Source organism: Arachis stenosperma, chromosome 7 (genome assembly GCF_014773155.1).
Source record: "Arachis stenosperma cultivar V10309 chromosome 7, arast.V10309.gnm1.PFL2, whole genome shotgun sequence".
Lineage (NCBI taxonomy): Eukaryota > Viridiplantae > Streptophyta > Magnoliopsida > Fabales > Fabaceae > Arachis > Arachis stenosperma.
In genome coordinates this window covers 17,700,615-17,723,844 of record NC_080383.1, presented here as the reverse complement: position 1 = coordinate 17,723,844, position 23,230 = coordinate 17,700,615, and the positions used below count along the sequence as shown (strand labels likewise).

Sequence of the window (23,230 nt, the reverse complement as noted above, 5' to 3'; positions counted from 1 at the left end):
CTATTGAGGTTGAACCTAAACCTGTGCTCGAGGGACAGCTGTTCATACACAGATAAGGGATGTATGGATTCTCGAGAAGAAGGGAGCCTCGGTGGTCCCCCCATTATACACAAGCCGTCCGGATCCCACGAGTGAATCGAAAGTTGGATCTCACTCGAATCGCCCCATCTATCCTCTACTCCTAAATTGAAAATAGAGAAAATCAAGATATGGATATATGATAGAATTAATAAGAAAAGCGTCAAGTAACACTAAGAATGGATTCAAGTAAAAAGGATTGTAGGAAGGCAGAAATAGCCCCTTCGTAAACTTCATTCATCAAAAGGATACTCAAGTAGCTATGACTGTTGTAAAAAATATCTCTGAAGAGTTCCAGAAAAATAAATTATTAATTAATGATATAATAATTTGATCTTTAGTTTAAGAACAAATAATTATGCATAATTGTAGTACTATAATAATTTGATATAATAACTTGATCTTTAGTTTAAGAACAAGAAAATTCGTCTGTAATTATCGACAGAAAATTCGTCAAAAAGTTCGACGTTTTAGGAAAATGGAGGGGAGAATTTACCGAGAAAAAATCTGTCGGTAACTGGTAAAAATTCGTCGGTAATTTTTTGACGGAAAAAAATCCGTTGGTAAATAATTTCTGACAAGGTTTTTATAGAAGGACAAAATCCATTGGTAACCAAAAATTCGTCTGTAATATAGATCAAATCTGTCTGTAAATCTATTTGTATTTAGTAATTTTCTAGTTGTGAATATAATTTGTATTATTTATATGTAATATAATTAATATAAATTAAAATATTATCTTTTTTCTAATAATATAATTATATATATTCCTGTTGTTAATTGATTTGAAATATTAATATATATATATATATATATATATATATATATATATATATATATATTTTAATGAGTAAACTACCATTTCTACCCATAAAAGTTGAAAATGCTGACATATCTACTTATAGAAGATAAAAATTACCATTTGTATCCATAAAAATTGACTTTCACAAGCAAAATTATCAAAACCCTAAATAATTACATAAAATCTCCAAATTACCCCCCTTCTCTTCTCTCACGCACGCACACATCCTCACTCACTATCTGCAGCACCTAAACCACCACTGCCGTAGCATCATCTCCCTTCTTACTTTGTCTTTCTCTCTCTCTCTTTCACTCACTCACTTTTCCTCTCTCACCTCTTGAACATTAACATAGCCCATCCACTATCTTCTTCAAAATCACAAAAAAGAACAAACTCAGATCAAATTGAAGAATAGAACATGTATAAATTCAAAATACAATCCTAATTTCTTAGAACCTTCCCCAAAAATTGTCAATTTCTCAAATTCAAGATCACTATTTTCGTTACAAATAACACAGAACATTAATTCGATTTTGGCGACGCTGGGAGGAGATGACGAAAATGCATCGCTAGGAGGAGAAGAGAGCAGCGACACCGAGAGAAGGAGAAGACGAAGATATGACATTTGAAAAAGGAAGGAACTCAACATTGAAAAAGAAGTTGTGGTTGCATAAAATAGAGGACTCAAAATTGCTACTTCCTGAAGTCAAAAACCTCCCGAAGAAGAAGAAGAAAAGGAGGGGAGGAGAAGATGGAGCTCGCGACGGTAAAAGGAGGAACCACCATTAATGCACAGAGGAGAGAGAAGAACGACAGAGAAGAGAAAGACATCAATAGGGAAAGAAGAGGAAGGAGAAAAGTGCGAAGAGGGAGGAGAAAAAGAGAGAAGGACAATTGAAGAAGATAGAGAAGAAGGAAGAGAGAGAGAGTGTGGAAAGGGGAGGGTGGTGCAGCAGTGCTGGTTCACGATTTAGATGAAGAATTGAAGAGGATGAGACTCACCAAGGATAGTTTGGGAATTTTATGTAATTATTTAGGGTTTGGATAATTTTACTTGCAAAAGTCAATTTTTATGGCTACAAATGGTAGTTTTTATTTTTTATGGGTAGATATGTTAGCGTTTTCAACTTTTATAGATAAAAATGATAGTTTACTCTATTTTAATTTTAATAATATATAAATATTATCTTTCTCATAATAATATATTAATATCTATATTTATTAAATAACATTAGTTATTAATATTATATAATATATTAATACGCGTAAAGTATTATATAGAACACTGTATTTTAAAACATTTTTTTCTTATACATGTTTATTATTATTGACAAAGAAATACTATTATTATTTTAAATGATTTAATTTTTAATTATTGGTAGATTAAAAGTATATAAAAATTATATGACATATTATCATATTAGTAGTATTTTTCACTAAATTATATGGATATATTATTGATAAAATAAACTAATAAAAATATAAAATTAAAAATTAATAAATTAAATATTACATATCTAAATTAAATAAACTTAACTAATAAAATGAGATCAACTTTCAAATTCTTTTTGAAGCTAAAATCAAATTCTAATATTATAATTAAGTTATTTCAATAATATCTATAACATTTAATTCTAGACTTTAGATTCATATACATTAGAATCATTTTCATAATAATAACTAGTAAAAATAGTTTGATCAGATTCAATATGTAATTCATGCAAATTCAGACTTTTCTCTTTTTAAATAAATTCCATCATTTGTTAGTCATATAATACGACAAGACAAGAATAACCAAATTTAGTTCAATAATAAATTCAGCTTTTCTATGAAATATAACTTCATCAAAATTTTATTATGTTGGTTATAATATATAAGAAGATCTAACCATCTTTCAGCAAAATGAAGTTTATTGTTTCTACTGTATTGAACTCTTACATTCATATATAATTAACACCCCAATCAACAAAATAACTTGAGATGGAACATGATGGAAGTGATGCATTATAAATTATTACGGTAAAAAACAATTTTACTGCAAGGACAAAAAAAAAATAAATTAAGTAAAAACACTCATTATATAATTAAAAGAATAAAAGTAAGGTTGGGTTTATAAAAAAAGGATAAAATTTTAATTTATACTTTAAAAAAATTAATTTCATTAATAAAAAAAATTAAAGAATATATTATTATCGTATGAAAATAACAAAAGAAAATTCAGAAACAAAACAAAAAATTTTGACTCTAATTAACCTATAAATTTAATTTTACAAAATTATCCCCAGTTAAACGAGAGGCCAGTTTGTAAGCAGAGTTATGAAGACAAAATAATTGAAGCGAAGGAATTTGGAAATAATAAAGAATTAAGAAAAGAAAGAAGACAGAGGAAGTTGGTTAGTTTGTTAAGCTTGGCGGGAAAGTTAGTTGGAGATATTTTATGATTGGTTATTGATGAGAATGAAGTAGTACTAGTACGTATATAAGGTGGTAGTGGAGTCAGAGTGTGTGTATTTTGCGCTCTCTCTCTCTCTCTTCTCCAATTCATTCTCATTCCATTTCTTCCATCTTTCTCTGTTTCTTCAATCATGAGCGACCTTGGGGACAAGTATTTGGCGTTAGCAGCTGTGATTCTCGCTTATCTCCTCTGGGAAGGCTATCAAAAATTAAAGAGTTGGGCACGGCAACGGGAATTGGACCGGCGATGGGGCGGTGGCGGCAACCGCAACCGAGCAGGTCATCATCCACGCGGTGCTGAGCTTGAGCAGGGAGCCCGAGGGGGCGGTGGCAACGGAGCAGGTCGAGGGGGCGGTGGCAACGGAGCAGGTCGAGGTGGCGATGGCAACGGAGCAGGTCGAGGTGGCGATGGCAACGGAGCAGGTCGAGGTGACGATGGCAACGGAGAAGGCCGAGGTGGCGATGGTGACGGAGCAGGTCGAGGTGGCGGTGGCGATGGCAACGGAGCAGGCCGAGGTGGCGATGGCAACGGAGCAGGTCGAGGTGGCGGTGGCGATGGCAACGGATCAGGTGGCGGTGGCGATGGCAACGGAGCAGGCGGAGGTGGCGATGGCAACGGAGCAGGTCGAGGTGGCGGTGGCGATGGCAACGGATCAGGTGGCGGTGGCGATGGCAACGGAGCAGGTGGAGGTGGCGATGGCAACGGAGCAGGTCATCATCCAGACGGGGCTGATCCTGAGCGGGCAGGCCAAGGTGGCGATGGCATTCAAGAAGCTGACTTAGGCCACCATCAACTTCCCGATAGTGAGTGAATTTTTGCATGAAATTCTTGATACAATTTACGTTGCATGCTATACGTACATTGTGATGATAATTCTTGATTGAATAGGATCCTCAAATGAAGCTCCAAGAACTGCTCAAAAAGTAAAAGAAAGCGATGCAGCAGAAGAGTAAGTTGTTGGTGATATCAATTGACATGCTTCATGTTATTCCCTTGTGCCAACCAATTCCATATTCATTTTATGTTACTATTAATGCAGATACGAAGTGAGCGGCAAATTGAAGGCTAAGAGTGGTCTATACAATTTGACTGTTGTCCTTCTCAAGCTTTTGGCACGAAAGAAACCAAGTGATGATGAGCAGCAGGGCGTATCTTCTGAGCCTTTGTTGAATGCTGTTGTTTAATCACCCAACTACATTACATTCTTTTAGTCTACTCTTTCTATCTCTCTACGTGCACATTTAATTTCTTGCAAGAACTCCTCGTAAATAAGCACGCCTCCCATTATTGTTTACATACATTTTCTTCATAATACATGACGGTTTTTTTGAGCTATACTTGCTTCTTTTATATTTCTTTCATTTATTTACTGCTTCTTTGGTCTTTACATATGATGGATTATTATTGCCTTCTTACTGCAAAATACATGCATAAATGAAATTGTGTACATATCAAATAGAATGTGATTAATTCTTATGTATCTCTCTCGGATACGTGGGTTTGACTTTCGTTTTGTGTCAACATTGGACAGAGTTATTTTCTTCTTTCAAATCGATAATGGATAAAAAAAGGGACAATTATTTACTACGTCTAAGATGAACAAGTAAAAAAGGCAACACAAAAAATGAAATCCTGTATTTTATCCAATTAATCAGTAGCAACTACTAATTAGGAGGTACAAAACCCTGGAATAGCGGGTAGATAGATTGGATTGATGCTGTTCAATCCCAATCCATAACTATCTGCTAATGTGCCTCTTGGCCAGTCACAATGGGTAGGGAAAATGTTTTAGGTAGATAAATAAAAGGTGTCAGACACCCTCTCAATTTTTTTTCTAATTAAATTTGATATGAACTTCATTAATTTAATTGTCTTACATATATATTTTTTTATTTTTTTAAACTCGTTTTCTTTACTTTTATGTCTAAGTATACAAAAGATATGCATTAAAAAGTGATGCAAATAATACATCTCTAATTTTCCCCTCCTCTTATGCGAAGCTAAATCACTATATAATATTGGATGAATTACAGATTTATATCTCCCATTATTCTTGTTTCGGTTTGGCGAGAGTACAATTTGAATTAATAATGGTAATTTAGTAATGGTGCCCAAAAGTAGCTGCACCTTCATAAAAAAAACCCACATTCAAATCACTAAAAATGTAAGATCTGTTCATAATAAATGTCATATGTAATAATAACAATAGATTCATGTATGTAAAATTGTAGTAAGATAGTATCCTCATATTGGAGATGAAGGAGTGAGCACCTTCGTGGTTGTGGGTTAGTGAAAAAAGTCCCTCAAGTAGTTTTTTTAAACATGAAAATGATAAATATTTAAAAAAGTATTAAATTAACTAAAATAACAAATAGTTTTTTAACTATATTCTACATGCACAAATAATATAATTCTAGGGGTATCTTTTCGGTGTTTTCAAAAGCTCACAACGCATAACACAAATTCCAGGTCAGAGAGTTTGCATGCTCAGACACACAGTGAGAATGCTGCTACACAACAAAACAAAACAAAACAAAACAAAACAAAGCACAAATCAACTAGTTTCAAAAGAAAGAATTCACCGTATTGTAACGGCTAGGATATCACCTCCACATGCACTTACATCACATTAATCAATTATATATGAACAAAAATGTAATCATTGTTGGTTATTAACTTATTATATCAACTTATACTCCTTCGTTGCTTATTCAAGTCATTAATTCTCATTTTAGTGCATGTATAATTAAATTAACATTTAAAATAGTTAGAATCTTTCGTTAGAAATATTAAATTGATGTGAACCAATTTAACTTTTATATTTTAGTGAATAAAATGAGTATCATCAATACAACTTTATTTAACAAAAATATTATGTAATATTTGTTAAAATTAATTTATTAATATATTTTTTATAATAATATGCATAAACATATAAAGATGTTCAGAAAAAAAAAATTAAATAATAACATCTTTATCACCATTTCCATTACATTATTCTACATTTCAACATTTGCAACCTTTTCACCTCCCTTTATATTAACATTTTGACAATACTTATAAATAAAAATGGATTCTTGCCCTAATTATTAATTCAAACTTAATTATATAAAAGTTAAACATACAAACAATGCTTAACAAGTAAAGAATGTTGTCTAATTTCTACATATTCTTTTTCTCTTCTTCATATTACTATAAAATGAAAGAACCATGGATTAAATAAATGTTGGAAACAAAAAAAAAAAGTTGTTTTTGCCTTGTTCACTGGTTTTCTATTTTCTTTGCTTTGTTAACAGTGAAACTCTCTCAAACAGAGATGATTCCTTAGCCGTTGATTTGTTCTGACAAGCTTTCCACGTGTGATTTATGTCTTGATCTTGCAAACCCCATCTCTCTTATATTCTTTCTTTCTCCTACTACTTCTACTACTACAGCTTTACCCCACTTTCCTCTTTGCATTTACACCTTAATTTCCCTTCATTATTTTCTTCTTTTTTTTCTTCTCTCTACAGTCCCATTTCATTTACACTCCTTGTCCTTCTCTTTCTTTCTCTCTCATTCATTATTGAGTTTTTTCCCTTTGCTCCAGATTTCTCTGTTTGAATCTATGGCCGTGCATTCCCTTCTTTTGCTGCTTTTTGCAGTGTCTGTTCTTGTTGTTGCAGCTGATGAAGGTTTGTGTGCACACTCTTTATTATATAGCTTCTCTGTTTGTTGAGTTCTGTGTTATGAGTTTCCGTTTTCTGTTTTGTAAAGTTTATGCTTGCATTATGAATCATGAATCTTCTTCCATTCTCTCCTTTGGGTTTGTATTTCATCAAAGTAACATTGTTTTGGCATTGTTCAGAACTCAATGTGAAAACTAATGAAGTTGTTTGGAAGTTATTTACTGCATGTAGCATATTGCTGTTTTCTGTGAGATTCAAGGTTTGTAATCAGCTATAAGCTATAAAATAGCAGGCAGAAGACCCTTCAATAATTATTATTGTGTATATGTTATACTTATTTTGAATGTGATTAATAAACTTTGGCCAATTTTGGGTGTAAATAAAATTAAATTATAGTATATATAAAAAACAATTAGCTAGGCTTTTATTGATTCGAGTGTGGTCCATCTATGATATATTTAGATATATAAAATGGAGTAGGATGATGCTTCTATTTCAGTCACTTTCTTTCTTTGAGGGAACTATCCTAATGTTCAGAAATCATTGCAGTTATAACTAAGTCTTCAAAAGGGAGAAGTTTTTTTTTTTCAAAAGCTATTTTCCGGTGCCCGGAGAGTCAGCCGCATTTCACTGAATCGGATTAGTCAGATTTTTAGTAAAGGATTTAGATTTTAGATACTAGTGAGTGGTAATAAATAGGGAAATGATTTTAAAAAAGAGAAATTTTGTGCTAACTGTCAAGATTCTTTCTGCATATGCTTCTGGAGTTGTGTCATTTGAGTAGCTGAAGCTGAATCCTGTTGCTTTTCTTTTTTTCTTTTGGCTGCAGAACCATTTATTGGTGTGAATATTGGAACAGATCTATCAGATATGCCACACCCTACTCAAGTAGTAGCACTACTTAAAGCTCAGCAAATCCGACATGTTCGATTGTATGATGCTGACCAAGCTATGCTTGTCGCACTAGCAAAGACAGGCATTCAAGTTGTTATCACTGTCCCTAATGAAGAGCTCCTAGCAATTGGCCAATCGAATTCGACGGCTGCCAACTGGGTTTCACACAATGTTGTAGCCCATTATCCAGCAACCAACATCACAGCCATTTGTGTTGGTTCTGAAGTCTTAACTGCCCTTCCTAATGCAGCAAAAATACTTGTCAATGCTCTTAAGTACATTCATTCAGCTCTCGTTGCATCCAATCTTGATCGCCAAATCAAAGTCTCAACGCCCCTTTCCTCTTCAATCATCCTCGATTCATTTCCACCTTCGCAGGCTTTCTTTAACAAGTCACTGAATTCAGTTTTAGTCCCAATGCTTGATTTCTTGCAATCCACTGGTTCTTATCTCATGCTCAATATATACCCTTACTATGATTACATGCAATCAAATGGTGTAATTCCATTGGACTATGCACTCTTCAAGCCTTTGCCACCGAACAAAGAAGCCGTTGATTCCAATACCCTTTTGCATTACACCAATGTCTTTGATGCTATGGTTGATGCAGCATACTTTGCCATGCTTTTTCTAAATTACACTAACATTCCTGTAGTAGTAACTGAATCCGGATGGCCCTCGAAAGGTGGATCCAACGAGCCTGATGCAACAATTGACAATGCAAATACTTACAATAGCAATCTTATAAAGCATGTGCTGAACCAAACTGGAACTCCCAAGTATCCTGGAATTGCTGTTAGCACTTACATTTACGAGCTCTACAACGAGGATATGAAGCCGGGGCCATTGTCCGAGAAGAATTGGGGACTCTTCGATGCAAATGGTGCACCTATTTACATTTTACACTTGACTGGATCAGATGCACTCTTAGCAAATGATACCAGCAACCAAACTTTCTGCATTGCAAAGGAGGGTGCTGATCCGAAGATGTTGCAAGCTGCACTAGATTGGGCGTGTGGACCGGGCAAAGTGGAATGCTCTGCTATGCGGCAGGGACAACCATGCTATGAACCAGACAATGTGATTGCACATTCAACTTATGCTTTTGATAGTTACTATCATAAGATGGGAAAGACTCCTGAATCCTGTGACTTCAATGGAGTGGCTACTGTCTCCACCACGGATCCAAGTAAGCTGCTATATGCATTTTTTAGTTTAATTTAGCTTTGATTACCTTGGAAATCTCTATAGTTTAAAAGCTCTAATAAAGTTCTTTTATTGTGCACAAATTTTCAATTAGTCTCTATAGCTTAAACATGGATAGTTAATTGCTTATACTGTGCAGAATTTTTTTGTCAAAAACAGCGATTCGTCATCCAATATATAGGAACTTGATTAGGAAACGTCTATTCAAATGAACTTGATTAAAAAACGTTTATACTATATAGGGATTTGATTACAAATGTGTAAAACTATAGAAACCCAAATGAGAGATGAATGAATCTAGAGATCTCTAGAGTAATTTAACCTATTATTTAAGGCTTTGAAGTTTTAACATTTTGTGGTTTTCATTTATTGTAGGTCATGGTTCTTGTATATTTCCTGGAAGGTAAAGGCATTTATTTCTTTGATTCATTTTCAATATCCTTGCTTGCTTTGTGAAATTAGTATTACTTACAAGTGATTGGTTTTTGAATGTGCAGTTTGGGAAGAAATGCTACCTTTACCAATGTCACAGCACCATCAATGAATTCTACAGCTTCAGATTCCTCATCAGCCTACAATCCCCACAGCTCTGAGTTGAGAATTAGAAGCCTTCTATTAATGGTGATAGGATTCTTAATATGTGGAGTGGTTTTGCTATGAAGTGTGGTACATAATCTTGAAAATGTGTTTCTCATCCAAAAATTTTGTGATATATGAATGATGGTGCTACAAGGTTATATCATCTTTGGTAGCATTGTTCAAATTGATCCATTCAATTTTGTACAAAGAAACCAGTAAAGGGTTTGGACTAAGTGAGGATGCAAATATGCAATTGAAATCATCATTGTAATTCTTTCAAATTGGTCAATTATTATCAACCATTCACGGATCCTTTAGGTTGCTTTAAATCTTATTATGCATCTAAAATTCTACATATCACTTAAAATCAATTCATTAGATTATTTACTTACTGTTGTATATAATTTTGAAGTTGTAGTCTCCTATCTACTATCTCCCATGGCAACAATGCCGGCGTGAATTTAGCTCCTCCAATTCTTTTTGCCACTTCCAATAAGAGCGCTTAAGTAGGTTGAAAAATTATTTGTATTATTATACACACTAATTGATTAGTTAATTAAATGAGAATGTCAATGAAGGTATAATCTCTTTATACTTATAAGTTTCACTCTTAATTTAAAAAAAAAAAATTTTTACGACTACTATGATAAATATATAAAAGAATCGGTCACTGAATAGAACATATATTAAAATACAAAATAATAATATATACATAAATGTATATTAACTGATTTTAATAGTTAATTTTTAATGTGTGGATAATATTTTTGTTTTTCACTTTTTCTTATTCATATTATTATGAGTAAACTTTTCGGTTTGTCTTATTAGTGGGGTTTTTTTTGTTAGTGTAATAGTTGCCAAATGGCCAAAAATACTACAACTGTAAAATAAAGCTAATTCAGTTATATTACCAAAAAAAAAGCAAATTCAGTTATGAATTTTCCTTTCCACTTTTCGCAATTTCCGCGGACTGCAGCTTCCACACTCCTCCACTCTGCAATGGTAAAACCGTAATTTTATCAGTGAAATTCAAAACCCTATTCGCGTCGCAAAAGGGTTATATAAACACACTACGTCCCCTTCTTTTCGTCCCTCGCACAGATTTCATTATGTTTTGGTCCTCACATCTAATGGATTCTTTGTAGCATTAGGTTTTTCCCTTCTTCGATTCCATTTTCGTTTTCAGTTTCTGATTCAGATTTGAAATCTGCATCCACTATGATTCTCTATGTTAATTAACCATGGCATAGAGAATACGAAAGGATGCAAAATCAAATCGGTTCCTCTGGACTGGCATTTTCCCTAATTTATAATATGGATTCTGCTATTTCTCGTAGGATCCACAATTTTCATATTTTTCAATTCTAGGTTTTGATTTTCTGAGCTTTTAAACCGTTTTAATTATGTTAATTGTTGTTGTGATGCTCGATGATGGTTTTTTGCTTTAACCACACCGAATAGAAGCTAGTTTTGGGATTAGAACTCTATTAGTTAAGCTTCATGGATGTTTGGTGTTTGATTTTGCCTAATGAATCCGTTCTCTAACGGACGAGGTTTCGGAATGGGACCTCTTCTTTTAGGGTTTGGAAGAAGGTTTTGTTAAGCACACAATGCATTTTGGCTTAATTGATAGGGGGATTTTTCCATTTCAAATCTTCTCAAGTGGAAAGAAATTGTGCCTATACTACTGAGAGCAAGGAAGTTACTCCATCCCCGTTCGAATCAAATTTTCCTTGAATTAGCTCCTTGAATTGAGTAGAAACCATTTTTATTTTGGCTTTTGTTTTAATTGTTTTGTGATGCTCGATGATGATTGTTTTGCTTTAACCACACCGAATTGAAGCTGGATGGGGTTTTAAGCTTCTTTTCATTTGAGCTTATAAGTGCTTCTTGAGCTTGATTTTGCTTGATGATTTCTTTTTCTAATGGATGAGGTTTTGTTACCTTTCCTTTTAGAGATTGAAAGAGGGCTGTGTCAAGATCATGAAGCAGTTTGGGCTTAAATGGGAGAGGCCTTATCCATCTCATGTCTTCTTATGTGGAAAAAATTTGGCCTTTCAACTGAGAGCAATCTATAACTTCTTTACATTTAAATCAAACGTGTTCCCGGAATCTTTAAATGTCTTTGTTTATATTGGAAATTGAATGGATGATGGTGTTTGTAGTACTGATATACAAGTTACTATCTCTGTATTATGAATTTGTGTTTGTGTAACTATGACATTTAACCAACATTTCATTGGAAAAATCTGATAATTTCTGTTGTTAAATTTATCAAAAATTGGATATGCAATATGCCTATTATGTCATATACAGATAGACTCAAAGGTAACATATCTCTGTAACATTTTGATGATTATTGCAATGATTCCTTGATTGCACGTTGCTAATCTATGTTACAATGGACTATCTGATTGACTTAGACATATAGGGTGAAGTCTTGGTATAAAGGTGTGGTTCAATTCTGATATTAATGATGACTGATTGTAAAAAGATTTAGTCTGATGGTGCTGGTGCTGCTGCAGGAGCTGATGAAAAAAGAGTAGAGAAAAATTTTTCTGCAAGAACAACATTTGCCGCATCAGATGGATGGAATGCATCCCAAAATACGTAATCATTGCGGTTGCTGCACAGCTTTGAGTTTGGCAAGCATAATCCCCCAATGCTTGTGTCTACATTGCAACATGATGTATTTGAAACCTTAAAACCTGTGTGATGATGATATAGTATTAGACCATGTCTACCAAAATTTGAATGAAAGAATTTGCTTAGTATGAATATGTCTTAAGGATTTGATTTTAAGCTCTGAAATTACCATAGGTAGTGGGATTATTGATCAAGTCAAGAACTAATGGATAGGTGTCTGCAAATATGAGCTTTGAATTTGGAAGACGATGGTTGAGTGTGTTCAGTAGCTTTTGTACTTTAGAGTTGAATTCAAGGATCCACTCATTAACTCTCTTTAAACATTGACCTTTTCTGGATTTTACCCTCTGTGATGGAATGCAACCTAGTGGACCAACTCCATGGAAGACCATTTTTCTTGCTCCCAGCTGATATAGTCTCTAGAAATAAGCAAATTTATTTGACTATATTACAGGTTTTCACTAATATTGATAGGGGTGTTCAAAAATACCAGTAAACTGAAACTATAGTTTTTATGGTGTAGTTTAGTTTTAAACCAAATAAAATTGGTTTATAGGTTAAAACTAGTTTAACTAAATTGAAGAGAGAGAGGGAGAGAAAGAGAGAGGGGAGAGGAGAGAGAGAGAGAAAGAGAGAGAGAGAGAGAGAGGATGTAAAAATTAATTTTTTATAGGTCAAAATTAGTTTTAGTCTATAAATCAATTTCTGGTGACTAGCCTATAAATCAGTTAAATACTTTAATCTGATTATTAAAACTAGTTTTAATTTTATGAATTGGTTTAAATGGATGCACTGTATTATAAACTGCATTTTCCAGTTGAGAAGGATCTATAACTTAAATTAACAAAGTATTATGCAGTGTTTTTATTACCGAAAGTTGTTGATCCAAGGTTGAAATTAAGAGTTCTACAAATTCATCATGTGTGTATTGCTGGCCATCTGCTAGGAAAGGCTGCAAGAAATTATTGACGTAGTCATTGCTTCCTGGAAAAGTACAATTCATCGACTTTAGTATATGAGGTGGATAACTGAAGTTCTAAACATTGAAATCAATATTTATGCAAAAATATACCAATTCCAATGAAGTACATGGCATCATTGCAATGCTTGATTGCTGCTGCTTCACCTACTCTTGCCGTGATTACATCTTTGGTTCTCTTGAAGCTGTTTATTTGATCATCAAAGGATAATCTCTGAATCTAAAACATTTAATGTAGAAATAGGGGGAAAATGTTAGATAAGAAGCTACTAAGCTGTAAAATAATAAGAATCATGTAGGTTTAAAAATGTCTTTGCTTACAAAATAGAGTCCAGTATCATTGAGAATTCCTGCACCACCAGATGCATAATTTACTCCTTTAAGGAGGGCATCACTGTTTTGAGACACTGCAAGATAAGCTGGTGGTGATGGTATTCCAAGCTTTGCAGCTGCAAAATACCATAAAAGATAAAACAGAACAATTAAAAGAAATAAAATCCTGTATTTACTATTAGTTTTTTCAATATCCTGTTTGATAATTGTTTCTGAGTACAAAGATACTAGAAAAAGAGAAAAATATAAAAACAAACAAAATTCTCTATTCTAAAATAAAATTTGTTTTATGTCCATTCAAAAATTAGAAATACATTTAACTTTTATATACTCACAGTATAAAAGAGTTTTACCATATCCAATTATATATTATTGGCATGTTAGTAAAAATATTCATTACTTAAAAAATCACCTAGACATAATATTATGTGCATTATAATTAAATTCTTGTCTATAAACACATACTCAGGCATAAGCGAACGAAAATAACACTAAACAGAAGCATTAAGATGAAAAAAATACATATTAAATCGCCAATAGTCCTTCCATTTGTGAATCTTCCAGTGGCTTGGCCACCACTATAGTCAATCCCATACCATGGATAGTTAGACTTAGCTAATGAATATTGGAGAAAATTATTGTTACCAACATCTGTTAAGGAATCACCAAAAACATAAGTAACAAGTTGAGTCATTGCTGAAGAACCCATTGCTGCCAATGATGAGAAAACAAAGACAGCAAAAACCACCCTTAGCATTATCATTATCTTCATCTGTTTCCAACTTTATGTTCCTGAAAAGTGTGATTGTGCATCATCGGATTTTATAGTATTAGCATTACCATATTTCATTATATGAACTATTGTTTCACTCCTCCAAGTTTGCATGTTTGGTGATTATTTTCCAAACTACAAAGATTCTTGAGGAAATGATGGAGCCTCTCATAAGGAGTTGGCCAACTCAGAAGCTTGAGTCAGCAATATTATTATCTAATGGTCCACATGTTCCATAAATTGTTGATTACTAGTAATAAATATTGGATAAGAATCTTACATCACGTGTGTTAAGAAAAACAAATAACTACTACGCACGATTTTAGAGTTTAATTAGTACGTATTAACAGTGTAAAAAAATTATATTATCACCTAATTAAATATTTTTGTTTATATTTTGTATAGAATAATAAATTGTTAACTCGAATATTTTCATGGATGGGATATATGATAAATTATTAGATATTTGTTTAAGATTATTTTACAACTAACCAAGAATGCACAGAAATTAAATCTTATGACCTATTGAACGCTGAATATTTCAATGAGCCAAAGATTTTATATTTACCGTTTTTTTGGGGGGTTCAAAATTCACAGTGATAGTATGAAGTTTGAACAAATAAAATACTGGGGAAATCTTTGGTGGTTTGTCATTATGCGAATTGTGGTTGGTGAAGACAACTTGTGTTGTAAATTGTAATTTTGTTTTTATTCGGTTTGTAGAACTGTTTTGATTAACGTTTATAGTTTTTGCTTTGTTAAACATTTTGTTTTGATAGAAAGTTAAAAGAAGAAAAAATGGTTTTTTTTTTTTAATTTGTCAAAAGAAGAAAAACTGTTTATGTTATGACTACCTAAGTACCTATAGTTTTCGGTCCAAAAAAAAAGAATTCATTACCATAGTTTATTAGTCCACCCCCCCCCCCCCCCCAAAAAAAAAGATAAATAGGTTGATAATACATTTTCAAACGGTAATAAATCTTGTTAAAGTAAGCAAAAAGTTAAACACCCATATTAGGTGCATCTATCGTGATTGTGAAACCTTTGCTAGTTCCTTCACTCCAGCGGTGCTTGTGCTTATACTTTTGTTGTGATTTTTTCCCCAATTACTATACTTTCTCTGTGCAGTAAGTTAATTAAATTGACAAATAAAACGACAATATTGTTCACCAACTATATATATATGTACTTGGTAGGTAATGCTAAATTTCATAAAATTAGGTTTGACCTCCAAAGTTTTATTCAAGACGGGGTTGCTAAAATTGAATTTTATCGAGAGGCCACACAGTAGCTAGTAGGATTGAACTACTAAGGTAGTTGTCGGAAATTGGTTTTAATCCAAAATAAAGGAGCTTTCCTATAGGAAATATAGGCTGCTTGTTGCGTGAGGTGAAGATGTTTGTAAATTGAAGGAAAAATCGTAGTTGAGGAAGAGATAAAATGTCATGGTAAAGAAAACTTGTTTATGCCCCCACAAGGGAGCACAATGAGGTACATCAGGATCAAGCAATCTAATTGATAATTGAAATTGACAAATTGTACATGTCACACCCACTTTATAGGTCTTTGTGCAGGCAAACTACATTGTCAAAAAAAGAGCCAAAGCAGTGGCCCTTCATACTTGTTTGGCATCAAATTCGGCCATGGAGTAAGGCCCCTCCATGTGATAAATTCTAAGAGCTCACAAAGCTTAAACAAAGTGCTAGCTTCTATACCACAACTCTAATTAGTCTTGACTGAAATTCATGACTATGTGAACATTTTTGGACTTATGGTCTTACTGTGGGATAATGTGGACCAATTGGTCTAGGCTCCGTTTATTTACCAATGTATATAATTTGGGCTTTATTCTCATGTTCTTCCCTTTTTTTTTTTAATCTTCGTTTATAAGTACATTCAACATTCGTAATCATTTTAAGCTTGAAGGCTAGGGTTAGGGTTCTTGAGCCACACCCTGATACTGAAAGTGCTATCTATCTATGATGTTACAAAATCCCTAACCTCTCACTCTGATAAAAAAAAAAAAAAAAAAAAAAAAAAAAAAAAAAAAAAAGCTTGAAGGCTAAAAAACGTTTAAGGAAAACATTTTCGAATAAACACAAGGGCAGTAGAACTGTAGAAGTGCTCATTCACCAAAAGCAAACTAGTATAATTTCAATTCAATTCAATACCCAAAAAATAATAATAATTTCAATTCAATCTAATGGTAGATACTAATATTATCAACAAATCAGTATAAAATTGAAGCTCTTCACGTCGCAATGAACAAAAATGGGATTTAACTCCAACTGACTTCAGTTGCTTAAGAAAATAAAAGTAAAGGTAAAAGCACTTCATAAATTCTCAAGAATATATATTATAAATTTAATTCATTAAAAGGAATTTATAAATATAATTTATAGCAAGGTATTTAATATTATAAACAAATAAGTTAATGTATCATATTTTAACTCAATAAAATAGATATGATAAAATATTTGGTTTTACCAACGAATTATAGCTCAATTAACATAATTTTTTCATCCTCACCTAAAGATTTCGGCTTTGAGTCGCACTCTTAACTTTAAAATAAAAAAATCGAATTGGGTTCGAATATATTTTTACTCATAGTCATTAAACACGATTCGACTTGGTCGGTTCAACTGAAAATTCAGTTACTTATTTAGTTGTTCTGAGCCACCTTTCAAACTATTCAAGCATTGAACTCGGCAAAAATCGGTTCGACCCGTTTGATTTTTATTAAAATAAGTGACCGGTCGGTTTTCAAAATTCGGACCGGATCCTGTTTAATTTTTTTATTTTGAAAACGACGTCGTTTCCCATCCATCAAAAACCCTTTTGCCCTGGCCCCTCGATGTCTCCCTCCTCTGGTCACTCTCTCACTAAAGCACGAGCGATCTCATCTCTCTCCCTGTGGTTCTTTGGATCTCGCACAGTCACACTCAAGCTCTCTCCCTCTCTCGTCTCCGGTTTCTCTCACTGCTTTCAGTCTCGCACTGAAGCTGGTCGTCGCATTCTGTGTGAGTCATCACCGTCTTGCACTCAGTCGCGCTCGCGCGCCTTTCCTGCGCTCGTCATCGCCGGCAACAGAAGCAGTAGGTCCCGGGCTGGTCGTGGTTGTTGTCTTCTTGCTTCGAGTCTTGCCGTCAGCTTCCTCTCCGCTGTCAGCTTCCTTCGTGGAACCAGAAGCCCTAAACCCGATTTGGTGAGTTCCAACAAATTCTCCTGTTCTTTCTTTTTCTGTTTTGTTGCTGTAATTCATCAATGTACTTTGATTTTGTTGCTGAAAATATCACTGAACTAATTTTTTTGTTGCTAAAAATTATTCTGATGAATGTTATCTTGAATAATTTGTTACTGAAATTTGTAGCTGAAAATATAACTGAGCTATTTTTTTGTTGAAAATAATCACTGAGATGAATTTGTTACTAATTGTCGCAACTGGATCTTGAATTTGTTGCTGTCTCCCTCAAATAATTAATTAGCTAAATATTTTTGTTGCTGAAAGTCATCGCTGAGTGTAATTTGTTAGCGATTGAACCTTGAATTTGTTGCTGTGTTGCTGAATAATCATTTGGTTAAATTTTTTTGTTGCTAAAAATCATTAAAGTTGAATTTGTTACTGATTCATCGTTGTTGCTGTCTCCCTCAAATAATTAATTAGCTAAATATTTTTGTTGCTGAAAGTCATCGTTGAGTGTAATTTGTTAGCGATTGAACCTTGAATTTGTTGTTGTGTTGCCGAATAATCATTTGGTTAAATTTTTTGTTGCTAAAAATCATTAAAGTTGAATTTGTTACTGATTCATCGTTGAATCTTGAATTTGTTTGTCTTTTTGAAATAATCAGTTAACAAAAATTTTTTGTTGAAAATCATTAGAGTTGAATTTGTTGTTGAAAATTGTTGCTGAGATGAATTTTTCTATTCATTCTTTGGACTAGAATTTTAAAAATATCTTCCTCACAAACGTCATTAGAAATACCACTATCTCAAGAACAAGCATCATCAAATGAATTTTGTGCATCATCAAATGAATTTTGTTCTCTCTTGATTATTTAAATTGAAAAAATATTTTGTGTTATTGACTAATTCATTATTAATTTTGCATCATTAGTTATGTCCTATTAGTTATGTCCTAAGAATTGATAATTGATTTTTATTAATATGTTTATCAGTTGTAAAAACCGGATCAGACTGGCCGGTCCGATCAAAAAACCGATAAACCGGTTATTTGGTCGGTTTAGTTGAGTAAATTGACCGCATAAGGAACAAAACCGGATAGAACCATTTGAACCGGCCGGTTTTGGGTTAAAACCGGAGAACCGGCGGTTTTGTGAAACTCGTCCGGTTTGGATTTTTTTTTGTTTTTCCTTACCAAAAAACGACGTCGTTTTGTTTTTAAAAAAAAAAGAAAATGCCCAAACCCTAAACGGCTACCCCAATCCCCAATACCCTTCCCCTGACCCCTGGACCTAGGCTGGAGCTCTCGAAGCCTTTCTTCCTCACCTCATCACACCAACGATTTCGAGTCTCTTCTTCCCCTCATCACACCAACACTCTCTTCCTCGCAGTCCCTCTCAGTTTCGAAGACTCTCTTCCTCTGCTTCGTCTCCATTGCGTCTCCTCCGTCGCTGCTGCGGTGCTGCCCTCTGTCGCTGCTGCGGTGCTGCCTCTCCGTCGCCAGAATCTGCCTCATCCAAGTTGGTCTCCAAACTGTGAAATCTGTTCTCTGTTTTTTTGAATTATTTAGTTGGATTTTAATTTGATTAAGGGAGTGAATAACTGATAGGTTAATGGCAGATTATGTATATATTGTTGAACTAGTTAATGGCAGATTGTTGATTTTTTTTTTTTTTCTGATTTGTAGTGGTTATGGTTGTTTTTGTTGATGTAACATTGCTGGATATGGAAATATTGAATAGCTGAATAGATTTTCTGTTTATGTTAAATTTGTTGATTCTTGATTATGAAATTACTAAATTTGTTGAACTTTTGATTGTGCATCTGTTTAGTGTAGTGATTGCTGGATTGCTGGATTTTTTTTTATTAATTTTTGATTATGCCAATATGCCATTATGCCTGTTTGCTTTAGAAGAAGGATTGCTGGATTTTCTAGCAATTTTTATCGAAATTATTTGCTATTGAACTATTATGCCATTGTGCATCTGTTTAGTGTAGTGACTCTGTGTCTTTTTGTCGAATTATTTGCTGTTGAACTACTATGGTGTTGCTTTTAAATGTGTGTTGAATTGAATGGTTATTTTCAAGTTGAATGCAACCATTTTACTTGTGAGTTAAGTGCTTGTTATCCATTCATCAATTTCTCATGGCTATTTGTCCTAGTTAGGTACCAATGTTGCTCATAGTTTAAATCATTCGGCAAATTGAGGCTTGAAAACATGTCGGCAAAACTGGTTTTATGTCCAAAACAGATTTTAGTGAATGCATATATGGTTGCTTTTGTCTTGCCTAACAGGAACCCTTTGAATTGAACTGTTGGAAATAGGTTATGCTTCCAACATTGAACAATTGATGTGAATTTGTATTTTGTAATAGCTGTTGTTTTATACCTTTGCTATTATAGTTTTTATTTACGTGAAACCGGTTTTATCAGTTCAACCAGTAATTTATCGGTTGAACCAGTAAATCAGTAAACCAATAACCTGAACGATTTGATTACCGGTTCGGTTCTTACAAGTTATTGTTTATGAAGGCATGTATTTTAACTTTTAATTTTAATTTTAATTTTATTTTTATAAGTTTATATTTTTATTTTATTATGATTGGGTTAATTGGATGAACCGTAACTCACCGGTTGAACCATGATTGGTTCAATTATATTTTGATAACTATGTTATATGTATATACCTGGTCTGGCCTGGCCCGTGTACACACTTTTATAAATCCTTTCCTTCAAATGCAGAAGACGGGCAGCGGCTACTCTGTGTGAAGAACATCTCTACGAGGATCACCTTTCTTCCAACCCTTTCAACCTTTTATTATTTATCGTGAGTTTTGTTCTCAGAATCATAATTTTGAAGTGCGAATTTTTTCTTATCTCGTAAACGTGCATGTCTTCCGAATCAATCTGCCATTTGTTCACGTTATAATATGCCCTATATTTTATTGTTTGTTTGGTTTCTGGTGAACAGAGAAAGAAGAAAAAGGATGGTTCTATCGGAGGAGGAAATCAACAGGCTGTATAGAATTAGGAAGACGGTGATGCAGATGCTGAGGGACAGGGATTACCTTGTTGGGGACTTCGAGATCAAGATGAGTAGAGAAGAATTTAGAAGAAAATATGGCGAGAACATGAAGAGGGAAGACCTTGTCATCAACAAATCCAAGAAGGATAATTCTTCTGACCAGATCTATGTCTTCTTCCCCGAAGAAGCTAAAGTTGGTGTCAAGACCTTGAAGACCTACACCAATCGAATGAACTCCGAGAATGTTTTCAGGGCTATCTTGGTTTGTCAACAGAATTTAACACCATTTGCCCGCACTTGTATCAGTGAAGTTTCTCAAAAATTTCACTTGGAGGTTTTCCAGGTCTGTCTTTTACTATAAGTTTATAATGTACCTCTTGAGTCATATATTCAATTTCTACAATAGCTTGAAACATCTATGGAGATTCAATTTCTATTGATTGTAGGTATTAGGAGAGTGTAGTGAGCTTAAAGAAATGGAATGGAATGTGTTAGGGTTTAGGGTATTCATATGTGAAGAGATTGAGGGTGGAAGTGAGATTTGATTATAAGATAAATGTATAGTAACTTAGTTTCATCAAAGATCTAGTTTTCATCAATTGGACTATTATACCCTAGTATTCACTATTGACTATTGAGCCCAAGTTTAATAACGCATGATGGTTCAAGAATCGAAGCTATCCGTTCAACCAATTTTAGCAACAAAATAACCCACAATCAATAGAAACCCAATATTAATTAAAATAATTTCCAGCATTCCATTCTCTTTTTTTTATATAAAATATGGTTCCATCACTAACCCCAAATTAAGAAAACACAATTGAAAGTTTGATGGAGTAGGATGGAATCTTCTCTGTTATTTTATTACTAACCATTCCACTCTATTTCATTTTATCAAACCAAACAATGAAAACCAATTAAATCCCTTGGACTCTATTCCACTTCCCCTCAAATCACTAATCCAAACTACATTTATAAAAATAAAATTTGTTAGTTTTGGTGTTGAATTTAGAACATACTACTCATTAATAAACAACAGGATTTTATAGGGAGTCAGAGACTATTGTCATTGTGTTTAGTCTTGCAAGCTTGGAGATAATTAATACAGTTCGTAATGGTGGGAGCTGCTTAAGCTTCACATTTACCCGTATTCTTTTACATTTTTTTTTTTTGTGATTGGAAATTTTCACCAAGAGATATATGTGCAAAGGAAATAGTGTATTAATTATTTCTTTAGGTTGTCCTTTCAATGGTTAAGATTTTCTTTTTTTTTTCATTTTCTTTTGTATTATGTTAGTTTTGCTGCTAGAAATATGGTTGCTTCTCTTTGTCAATTACAACTTGTAAGAAACCTATTGATGCAGGAAGCAGAATTGCTGATCAACATAAAAGAACATGTTCTTGTCCCTGAGCATCAAGTACTTACTGATGCAGAGAAGAAAACTTTGATTGAGAGATATACTGTGAAAGAAACTCAAGTATGTTTAATTTTGACTTATATATTTAATTCTAGAATTGTACTACAAATCTTGCAACATATTAACATGTTACTTCAACCCTAATATTTTTGATGGGGTTTTCCTCAGCTTCCTAGGATTCAAGTTACTGATCCTGTTGCAAGATATTATGGATTGAAGCGTGGACAAGTTGTTAAGATAATCCGGCCAAGTGAGACTGCAGGCAGATATGTTACCTACCGATTTGTTGTATAAGAATTTCCTTCAACGTCCTGACTATATTTATGGTACCATATGCCCTCTATCGATAGATATTTATGAGAGCTTGAAGCATGGACAAGGATAAAGAACCGGCTTTTTCTTTTGGGTGTACTCTTTTAGCTATCAGTTAGAAGTTATTGTTGAACCTTAGTAGTCAAACTAAGACATTCTATACTGCGGTGGTTAGTTTCCAATGTTCCGCAAAACCCGTCTTTAACTGCACGAATTCTTTTGGTTGTGCGCTCTCGGTGGGTTATTCTGAATATCGGAAAATATGGTGACTCGGATTCCGCATAAAATGGCATCAGAATAGGATCCACTAATAACTTTTTTTAATTAAAATATTTTCTTTCAATTCATTATGTTTGTCATTTTAACTTGATCTTGTCATTATAACTTGGCTGTTAGGTAAAAAAATATTAGGATTTTCATGACTCAAACAATTATCACTTACGTTATTGCGCATAATCTGGTCTATGCCGGTAAATGATTAAAGTTACTAGACCAGGTTAAGAATGGTTGACAGGTGTTTGTACTACCAGATTCAGTACTTTGTATTAGAGATAAAAATAAGAAAAGAAAAAGATGTCAATGCTATTTTTTGTCATGTATTTTTTAAATTCTTAGGAAACATAATATTAATTTGTTTTGGAAGTAAATTATCATTTTTATCCACAAAAATTTAAAATGTTGATAAATTTATCTATGAGAAAATAAAACTGATTTTATACTTCAAAAAATATGTGTCAAACCTCAAAGTGGTCTTTAGATTTATGAAGTGCATTAATTTCGTCTTTGATTTTTCAATTACATTATTTATATCTTCAAATTGGTAAAAATACACTTATTTAGGATAGACGTGTACCAATAATTGATTTAGAACATATGCATAA

The 23,230-nt window shown here is 33.4% G+C and overlaps 4 protein-coding genes and 1 long non-coding RNA gene across 9 annotated transcripts; 4 read left to right on the top strand and 1 right to left on the bottom strand.

Moving 5' to 3' along the window:
• The first annotated feature begins 3,465 nt into the window (after window positions 1-3,465).
• LOC130939494 (putative glycine-rich cell wall structural protein 1) lies at window positions 3,466-4,519 on the top strand. Its single transcript, XM_057867595.1, has 3 exons — window positions 3,466-4,138; window positions 4,224-4,284; window positions 4,375-4,519. The coding sequence occupies exons 1-3, from the start codon at window positions 3,466-3,468 to the stop codon at window positions 4,517-4,519; spliced, it is 879 nt and encodes a 292-aa protein (XP_057723578.1).
• Window positions 4,520-6,877: 2,358 nt separating this feature from the next.
• LOC130941667 (glucan endo-1,3-beta-glucosidase 2-like) lies at window positions 6,878-9,976 on the top strand. Its single transcript, XM_057870227.1, has 4 exons — window positions 6,878-7,009; window positions 7,833-9,086; window positions 9,479-9,506; window positions 9,601-9,976. Exons 1-4 carry the CDS (start codon window positions 6,943-6,945, stop codon window positions 9,761-9,763), a joined length of 1,512 nt encoding a protein of 503 aa, XP_057726210.1. The 5' UTR covers window positions 6,878-6,942; the 3' UTR covers window positions 9,764-9,976.
• Window positions 9,977-10,726: 750 nt separating this feature from the next.
• LOC130941245 (uncharacterized) lies at window positions 10,727-13,757 on the top strand. Its single transcript, XR_009070593.1, has 2 exons — window positions 10,727-10,833; window positions 12,208-13,757. It is a non-coding gene; the product is annotated as an uncharacterized LOC130941245 (long non-coding RNA).
• Window positions 12,019-14,469, bottom strand: LOC130941244 (GDSL esterase/lipase At5g37690). 4 transcript variants are annotated; one of them, XM_057869672.1, is made up of 6 exons: window positions 14,163-14,469; window positions 13,629-13,756; window positions 13,401-13,527; window positions 13,200-13,312; window positions 12,498-12,735; window positions 12,019-12,390 (listed from the first exon to the last, which is right to left on the bottom strand). In XM_057869672.1, exons 1-6 carry the CDS (start codon window positions 14,410-14,412, stop codon window positions 12,179-12,181), a joined length of 1,068 nt encoding a protein of 355 aa, XP_057725655.1. In that variant the 5' UTR covers window positions 14,413-14,469; the 3' UTR covers window positions 12,019-12,178. The 4 variants fall into 4 exon arrangements, with proteins under 4 accessions (XP_057725655.1, XP_057725656.1, XP_057725658.1 ...); XM_057869673.1 differs by having other exon boundaries at window positions 12,498-12,747; window positions 14,286-14,467; XM_057869675.1 differs by having other exon boundaries at window positions 12,498-12,747; window positions 14,307-14,467.
• Window positions 14,470-18,857: 4,388 nt separating this feature from the next.
• LOC130940423 (DNA-directed RNA polymerases II and IV subunit 5A-like) lies at window positions 18,858-22,696 on the top strand. Of its 2 annotated transcripts, none has more exons than XM_057868554.1 (5): window positions 18,858-19,113; window positions 20,340-20,421; window positions 20,566-20,962; window positions 21,984-22,097; window positions 22,206-22,696. In XM_057868554.1, exons 3-5 carry the CDS (start codon window positions 20,582-20,584, stop codon window positions 22,329-22,331), a joined length of 621 nt encoding a protein of 206 aa, XP_057724537.1. In that variant the 5' UTR covers window positions 18,858-19,113; window positions 20,340-20,421; window positions 20,566-20,581; the 3' UTR covers window positions 22,332-22,696. The 2 variants fall into 2 exon arrangements, with proteins under 2 accessions (XP_057724537.1, XP_057724535.1); XM_057868552.1 differs by having other exon boundaries at window positions 20,337-20,421.
• Window positions 22,697-23,230: the final 534 nt, after the last annotated feature.

What these genes read in the sequence shown, in the direction of transcription:
- LOC130940423 (XM_057868554.1), top strand. Translation starts at nt 20,582, where the DNA reads ATGGTTCTATCGGAGGAGGAAATCAACAGGCTGTATAGAATTAGGAAG. An exon ending in TTCACTTGGAGGTTTTCCAG is followed by an intron (nt 20,963 to 21,983) that starts GTCTGTCTTTTA and finishes CTATTGATGCAG; the next exon opens with GAAGCAGAATTGCTGATCAA. An exon ending in ATACTGTGAAAGAAACTCAA is followed by an intron (nt 22,098 to 22,205) that starts GTATGTTTAATT and finishes GGTTTTCCTCAG; the next exon opens with CTTCCTAGGATTCAAGTTAC.
- LOC130941667 (XM_057870227.1), top strand. Translation starts at nt 6,943, where the DNA reads ATGGCCGTGCATTCCCTTCTTTTGCTGCTTTTTGCAGTGTCTGTTCTT. An exon ending in TGTTGTTGCAGCTGATGAAG is followed by an intron (nt 7,010 to 7,832) that starts GTTTGTGTGCAC and finishes TTTTGGCTGCAG; the next exon opens with AACCATTTATTGGTGTGAAT. An exon ending in TGTCTCCACCACGGATCCAA is followed by an intron (nt 9,087 to 9,478) that starts GTAAGCTGCTAT and finishes CATTTATTGTAG; the next exon opens with GTCATGGTTCTTGTATATTT.
- LOC130941244 (XM_057869671.1), bottom strand. Translation starts at nt 14,412, where the DNA reads ATGAAGATAATGATAATGCTAAGGGTGGTTTTTGCTGTCTTTGTTTTC. An exon ending in CATGTACTTCATTGGAATTG is followed by an intron (nt 13,313 to 13,400) that starts GTATATTTTTGC and finishes GTACTTTTCCAG; the next exon opens with GAAGCAATGACTACGTCAAT. An exon ending in CCTTGGATCAACAACTTTCG is followed by an intron (nt 12,748 to 13,199) that starts GTAATAAAAACA and finishes GCTTATTTCTAG; the next exon opens with AGACTATATCAGCTGGGAGC.
- LOC130939494 (XM_057867595.1), top strand. Translation starts at nt 3,466, where the DNA reads ATGAGCGACCTTGGGGACAAGTATTTGGCGTTAGCAGCTGTGATTCTC. An exon ending in CCACCATCAACTTCCCGATA is followed by an intron (nt 4,139 to 4,223) that starts GTGAGTGAATTT and finishes TTGATTGAATAG; the next exon opens with GATCCTCAAATGAAGCTCCA. An exon ending in GAAAGCGATGCAGCAGAAGA is followed by an intron (nt 4,285 to 4,374) that starts GTAAGTTGTTGG and finishes CTATTAATGCAG; the next exon opens with ATACGAAGTGAGCGGCAAAT.